An 8,031-nucleotide genomic window follows, 5' to 3' on the forward strand; every position below is an offset into this window, starting at 1 on the left:
TATATAAGGAAAATCTTCAGGACAGATAAAAATGATGGCCTGGAAGTGACCACAGCAACAATGATCCTCCAGACTCCTCTCCCAGGCTCAGGCTATTTTCATAGTGAAACTGCTCACGCCTCTCAGAGCTCTGAAAAGACCATCCAAGACAGTCAGTACAACATTTGACTCCCCAGGAGCAAGGCTGTGAGACAGGCAGGAGATGCAGAGATGAGCAGTCGCTGTCCTCACAGCAGAACTCAGCAGTGGGATCTTTGCAAAGCACAGAAATTGGGTATACCTGTGACTAACTGCCTTCTATCTTTGCCTTGATTGGTGCTCTGGAAGGGAGCTGCCCCATTCACTTGCTTGCACATCTTCTTACATCTTCTCTCAGAGACTCAGAGCTGCATTCCCTCAGCAGGAAGTATAAAAGGCACTTCCAAATGGTTTCTAGTACAGCGCCATACGATCTGCTAGCAAACGTGCATGTAGGACTACCACAAGAAACCTAATTTAGCATTTGTTTGGGATTCCCCATCATATGCAGGTTTTTACAATCCAGCTTGTTTTTTCAGCAATCTAAACTTAAGACTTCTGATTTTAGATGCTTTCCTAGTTAAAGTAGATGAAGTTTTTCTGTTGTAAAAAGGGAAAAATATTCATTTTACCAATCAACTCTTTTTTTTTTAATTTTTCATCCAATCTACTTGGATAATATTGTAGTGAGGAAAGAAAGTACACAGGAATCTGAATCTTACAATAGGAAAACTGAGACTGAGCTTTAGAAACTACTTAAATTACTTATAATAACACGAACAGTAATATTTATATATTATTATTGGTACAGTATATTTATAGTTAGAGTATTTTAAAACTTATGATCTAACTGTAGCATGCTAGCTCTACAAAGAAACTATAAAAGCAAAAATAAACAGGTTTTTCCGTATAAAAGAGTAAGGTACCTGTTTATTGCCTTCTAAGTATCTTCTGTTCACATTTCATTCTCCACTAAAAATAAATGAAAGAGAACATATACCACACAAAGGATCTGGTAATACTTATGTATCTGCTACCATCTGCTGACAAACAGCATTATTAACTTTATCCTAGCCAAAGCAACTTCTACTTCCCTATAAGAAAGTTTCCACTAATGTGGCTGATAGTAAAAGCTACATCAAGTTTTAATTCAGCATGTTGTAGCCATAGTAAGCCAATATTTTTTTATCCATCCAGCTTGTCTGCACCACAGATTAACTACTGACCAGTATATTCCAGTCATGTAGCAGTGGCTGTATCCTGCATTTGTTGGAGACCTTCAGCTGTTGCAGACAGCTTCTGTAGTCAATTACTGAGCAATTACAAGAAACTCATTCCTTATTTACGAAACACAAAACCATTGGATTTGTTATTAGCTGTGAGACTTTCCAAACAACAAGTCACAGAATCACAGAATGACAGAATGGGTCAGGTTGGAAGGGACCACTATGGGTCATGTGGTCCAACCTCCCTGCTCAAGCAGGGTCATCCTAGAGCACATTGCAGAGGATTGTGTCCAGATGGTTCTCGAATATCTCTGGTGAGGGAGGGTCCACAACCTCTCTGGGCAACCAGTTCCAGTGTGTGATCACCTGCACAGTAATGTTCTTCCTCCTATTCAGGTGGAACTTCCCGTGCATCCATTTCTTCCCATCACCTCTTGTCCTGTCGCTTGACACCACCAAGAAGAGGCTGGCTCCATCCTCTTGACACTCTCCCTTCAGACACAGACAATTGATGAGGTCTCCTCTCAGGTGTCTCTTCTCAAGGTGTCTCTGCTAGAGGCTGAACAGGCCCAGCTCCCTCAGCCTTTCTCATAAGAGAGATTCCCCAGTCCCCTAGTCTTCTTTGTTGCCCTCTGCTGGACTGGCTCCTGGAGCTCCATGTCTCTCTTGTACTGAGGAACCCAGAACTGGACACAACAGTCCAGATGTGGCCTCAGTAGGGCTGAGTAGAGGGGCAGGATCACTTCCCTCGACCTGCTGGCAATGCTCTTCCCAATGTACCCCAGGAAACCAATGGCTTTCTTGGCCACAAGGGCTCATGGACAGTTTGTAGCCCACCATGACCCCCAGGTCCTTCTCTGCAGAGCTGCTTTCCGGCGGGTCAGCCCCAGCCTGTACTAATGCAAGTGTTTATTCTGGTCTTACTTCCCTATCTAAAATTTGTGGAATCAAAACATCTTTTTCCCCCAGTCTTAATTTTAAGAGCATAATGGTAGTAAAAATGACCACCATTATATGACCTTACTTAATTTTACAATGTTTTTAAGTGAAAGTCTTTATTAGCCTCCAGATGCTATTGTTGTTGGGGAAAAGATTAACAAAAACCTAAAGCAAAAAAGAAACACAACCTCAGTTTCAACTATCTCACAGTAAATTGCAGAAGTCTGACAGTGAAGAGAGAGCAGTGCACAGTGATGACCTGCATTTGACTCTGTGGTAGACTAAATGAAAAGAGTGTATATAATATTTACTTATACAGTAAGATTTTTTCAAAAAAATATTTGGGAAAAAAAGCCAAAGCTTTACATCTGATAAGCCAAACTGTCAGAAAAAATAATTTAATGAAAGCAGAACATGGAGGTATATACGACATATGGTTTGTTCGACAAAGAGATTTCACAAAATCTCCAGGCTTACTTGATAGGAATCTGAGTTTGAAATTCTTTTTAAGTGGTAGGTCTTAAGACTGGCCGGTTCTTCCAGACCAATGTACACTTGGCAAAAGGGGAGGTTTAGCCTTTAAATGTGTTGTTGAACTTCCATCGTAATGATTTTTATTTTTTTTTTAACTTGAAAACAAGTATTATTTTTTCATTTGACTTAAGTTCCTGCCTGGAGTGCTCATCTGTGTTTGTTAGGAAATTTCCAGCCGGGATTAAAACTCCTTTTTTATCTGCCCTTCCACTGCTAGAGGCAACAGCAGGTGCTGCTGACAGGAGACCAAAAAGCCAACACCAGTGCTGGACCACGGACCCTGAGACCAGGCTGTCCCCAAACAGCAGCTGGTGACACTGGTGGCTTCCCAACGGCAGCATCAAACGCCGGACACAAGGCCAGAGCTCCCTCCCCGCTCGGAAAAGCCAGCGCCGTTTCTGTCAGACACACAACCAGGAGAGGCAGTTTTGGCCTAGTGCCACCCTCAGGAGGAGGAGTGAGAAACCACTTCTGCTCGTCCCCCAAAATGCGGGGGGAGCCGCCGGCCCTTCCCTCCCGCGAGATGCGGGGCCGTGCCAGGAGCCGCCGCCGCCCCGCAGGGGAACACCCGGCAGCCCGAGTCTCGCGAGAAGCGCCGCCGCCGCCGCCGCCACCACCATGGAGCCGCCGCTGCAGGGCCCGCCGGGGCTGTCGGCCGTGCTGGCGGTGAGGGGGAGCGGGGCCGCGGGGCTGCCGAGGGAGCGGGGCTGTCTGAGGGAGCGGGGCTGCGGGGCTGTCTGAGGGAGCGGGGCTGCGGGGCTGTCTGAGGGAGCGGGGCCGTCCGGCGGGGGGGAAAGAGCCCTTGCTGTGTGCGCGCTCCTTCCCGAGCACGGCGCGGGAGGGCTGCGGGGCGCGGTCCGTGACCGAGAACGGCCGCGTTCGGTGAGGGAGAAGGAGCGAAGGAGCTCCGATCGCAGTGGCTCCCTGCGGCGCCTCTTTTGCCGCCGCTGCCTGATGCGCTTTCGTTCTGCCCGCAGAGCACGGACTGGTCCGAGCCCTGGCTGCTGGGGCTGGCCGCCTTCCACCTCTTGTGCTTCCTCCTGACGTGCGCGTCCCTGCAGCACCGCCGGGTGCAGGTCGGGCACTTCCTCTGCATGGGTGAGTGCACGGGCACACCGTGCTGTGCTTGGGAGCAGATGAAGTCCTCGCAAATTCGTATTTCTCTTGCAGCAGTGCACGCGCCTGTAGGTGATGATGTGCTGTAGAATCTGCCGTGACCTGTAAATGTTTATTTATTTTCTTTTCAAGAAAACGTATGAAGTTTGTGAGGATCTGGGATGAGTAAGGTTTCTACAGGGTCATTGCCGCGTGTATCACAGCTTCCCAGTAAATTGTTGCTGTGCTGGAGAAGCAGAAAAGAAATCGACTGAGTGCAGTTGCTTTCTACTCAGTCTTGTTCTAATGCTGCAGTTCAGTGAATGTGATCATCTTTAGTTTCCACAGCAACTTCACCATGCGCCCTGCTGACAGCCATGATAATGGCATGAGGAGTAACAACTTGTATTATCTCAGGGTTTGACAGCCCTCAGCCTGAGAATCCACAGTGACCTTGCTATATCTTCACAGCTGACTGACAGAAGACCTGCTAGCTTTGGTTTAATTAAGATCACATAGATTTGGATTAGATCCATATATTATGAGCACTACCTTGTGCCATGTGTTGGATTTTCTGCTGAGTTGTGTTTCCTTACACAGTACCACAGCTCTGTCATGGCTGCAGGGTGAAGTTAGAAGAATGAGCAATTGAAAGAGATTTGCAGGCAAAAAAAGCCGCTGGAAGACTATGTTGACTTTATAAATACCATTTATTTGGTAGTCAAGTTGGTAGAGGAATTATAGCTTCTTCAAAAGAGCAAATAACTCAGCTAAAGCTAAGGTTTTAATAATATTTAATACTCCCAAAAAGGAATCTAGAAACCTTTCTGTACTTCCACTTATATGTAATGTCTCTACATCCAGTTGTACCTGGATTTATTAAATGATCTACAGAGGGCAAACTAACAATGCCCTGTTCTTGACACATCAGGCCTGAAGTTCCCTATAAGAATACAGCCTTTTCTGTGTTAGTAGTAGACATTCAGAATTTCCAATGGCATGCTGTTTTCTTTAGACTCCCAGGAATGATGTAAACTTACTGATAATACAGAATGCATAAAACTACCCATATCGAGTACAAACCTTGTTTGTACCTGAGAAAGTGAACCGTTTTTGATATGTCTGCAATAGAAATTATTTTGTATTGTAGATAATTAGAAATAGCTGAGGAAATTATGAAATTATCACATTGGTCTGCCTTGGCAACCAAGCAGCCATAGGTATGTTTATACTGTACAGTACCAAGCACAGGTAATCCAGTTGATGGCACATCAAGATAGCACTCCTTCAACCACCAGACTAGTTATTGAACTGCCTTGTGCAGGTCATCTTTAGCCATTGAATCTGGGGGGTTTCTTTGTTTCAGGTTTAAAATTTTGTAGGTGTGTTGCTTTTCTGTTAAATGTGATTGTACTGAAAATTTTCTTAATGTCTTGATGGCTTCATATTGAATGTAATTCAAGTAAGAATATGCTGAACTCAAGTAAGAACGTGCTGGTTTGCACCTGATTACAGTAGACTACTCCGCTGTATACCTGTTGAAACAGTTTGTATTTTACCAAAGTGCTTGTATATTATTAGTACCCCAACATGAGATAATAATGTTAGATATAACAGTGTGACACCATAAAATGTATAATAATAACTTAATTCCATACTAACTTTGGGGAGCGCTTGCATTTCTTTTTACAGACGTAACTTGGAAGCAGTCACTAAGAGGATTGTTGGGAAAAAAAGCAGTTTGGTGTTTGGGTCTTTTCATTAGTATTAATTTGTATGGTGAGCTTTTTCTATAAGCTGAGATGACTAGGATTTTACATTTGTTTGTTTGTTTGTAATATAGGGGGTATGTTTTGTGATCACTTAATACTTTTTAGTAACTATATGAGACATTTAAATTAGAATTGGTTTTGTGCAGTTAAATATTGAAGGATCTTCTGAGGATCAAGGGGTTCTAATATCTGATATGTACACATCTTTAGTATACATCACAGAACTGATGGCAGTATTTTTAAAGAAATACTGAATCTAATAGTTTTCTTTTGTTGTACAGTGGGCTTAGTGTACTGTGCTGAATATATCAATGAATTAGCAGCCATGAATTGGAGGTAACTGCTTTCACTTTCATTTTTTAAATAAAACTATACAATACAATATAAATATCACTTAACTTATAAGAAATGATAATTTTTTGTAGCTAGCATGCCTTTATTTTACTGCTTAAAATCTGTGTCTATAGGTATGGTTGTAAACTAACTGGTCACAGAGCTAAGAGAAAAGCAGAGTGCTATGGTTAAGAGGAAAAGGGTGCAAACTTTGGGTTTTGTTTTTGCTGGGTTTTCTTCGGTAGTTATTCACATTTAATAAGCTGAAGAACTCCTTCTTAAAAATATCACTGCTGCTTTATATACTTACTTGTATGCATAAAAAGCATTAAAATTTTTCTGTTTTATTAAACCTGTATACCAGAATTAAACTGATAGCTTATTTTGATAAAATTGAACTAATCTTTCCCTGACAAAACTGCAAATTATGCATTTAAAACTACTTTATGCAGGCAGCTAACTGTAAGTCTTTATGTTTCACTTCAGGCATACATGATTTAAATTACAGCTTTATTACATTTACTGTTTCTGTTATCTTTTCTAATATAAGTAAACAAAATACCTAAGAAGGTAATTGCAGGCACTTTAGGATAAAAATGATTTCTGAGGTACAAATATACGTACTCTTGTAGTCGCATTGCTAAGTTTCTTAATTTATAGTTGTTTTATTTAGTGTTTTGCAATAAAACTTTAAAGAAGAGAAATGCTGGTATTGTAATAAGTATTGCCTCTTTTATTGTAGTAAATATATACCTCTTTTTTCTGACTTAATACAGTAGAATGCTGGCCTATGCTTGGGGATCCCGAGAAGTAGGATGATTTGTACAATGCCCATGTTAAATAACTACTGTGAAAGTCTAATATATGAACTACACTGAATAAAGCTTCCTCTCTCGTTTTTACTGTATTTCTTTCAGGTTGTTTTCTAAATACCAATACTTTGATTCAAGAGGAATGTTTATTTCGCTTGTATTTTCAGCGCCACTGCTGGTGAATACTATTATAATTGTGGTATGTATATGTTCATTTATATGAATGCTTTCATTAAATTGATAAGTGGATTTCATAATATACTTGCTTTTCAGGTCAGCTGGGTTTACAGAACTTTGAATGTAATGACTGAACTAAAGATGCTACAACAGAGAAGGAAAGCGGAAAAAGAGAAAAAGAAGTGAAAGCACCTTACGCTATTTTTTTCAGTTATAACAGTGCTTGTCTGGGTAATCAGTCCTTCTATATGATTATTCAGAAACAGAGATACTTTTATGTTTGATGTCAAGAGGACTTTGTAACATGTGCCTGTGGACAAGGTGAAAGCAGGTACCCACAATACATTTGAATTGGCTGTGAACTTGAGAAACCAGTCAACTGGTTTTTGTGCCCTTCATTGTAAGATACTTTTCCACTATGACTGAGGTGAGACACAATATTCCAGTTAGTTTCGATTTGCATTTGTGATTTTTAACTGTATCTTAACTCTGTGTTTATCAAGTATCCATTCTTCTGCTGCTTAAGCCAATTGGAGAAGTGTTCTGAATTACAGTAAATGAGAGATTGTGTTCAGAATAACTCAGGAATCCATGCTTCTGTGAAGCATTTCACTTCTTTATAAGTCAAGTTTCATACTTTCAATGTGTATTGTGTGCCAGTGGCATTTTATAAATAAAACTATCCACTGTGTCTTACATTAATTTGTATTAATTTTTAATCAGACTTTTCCCTTTTTTTTTTCATAAAAATTCCTAGTTTAGCAAAATCTTGTACTTAATTTGCATAAGTAATTCAAAATGATCACTGCCTTTTTTTCAATTTACAGTTCATGGTTTTAAGGCTTATAGGTAAACATCTTTTCTTAAAACTGGATAAAATTTTTATAATTTTTGGCTTGTTTATAGAACATAAAGGAATGGGAGAAACTATAATGTTTTTTTAATAAATAACTGAAAATGAAAAATTAACTGGTAAAAAGAAGACTTCAGTTTTGTTTCAAGTAGCCTGTTTTTATTGAATTAAGGAAATTTGAGTGGGGGTGTGAATACAGGGCAAACTGTCTGTATTTAGTAAAAGTTGTATCTTTGTTTGGAGATGTACAGTTCTATCTAAAGCAGGTTTCA

At 40.6% G+C, this 8,031-nt stretch overlaps 1 protein-coding gene across 1 annotated transcript; it reads left to right on the forward strand.

Annotated features, from left to right (window-relative positions):
* Positions 1-3,320: 3,320 nt before the first annotated feature.
* On the forward strand, positions 3,321-7,602 carry TMEM18 (transmembrane protein 18). Its single transcript, XM_017814581.1, has 5 exons — positions 3,321-3,383; positions 3,695-3,815; positions 5,866-5,920; positions 6,835-6,928; positions 7,003-7,602. The coding sequence occupies exons 1-5, from the start codon at positions 3,336-3,338 to the stop codon at positions 7,090-7,092; spliced, it is 408 nt and encodes a 135-aa protein (XP_017670070.1). The 5' UTR covers positions 3,321-3,335; the 3' UTR covers positions 7,093-7,602.
* The last annotated feature ends 429 nt before the right edge of the window (positions 7,603-8,031 follow it).

The sequence above is a fragment of the Lepidothrix coronata genome, unplaced genomic scaffold (assembly GCF_001604755.1).
Source record: "Lepidothrix coronata isolate B3197 unplaced genomic scaffold, Lepidothrix_coronata-1.0 Scaffold45, whole genome shotgun sequence".
Lineage (NCBI taxonomy): Eukaryota > Metazoa > Chordata > Aves > Passeriformes > Pipridae > Lepidothrix > Lepidothrix coronata.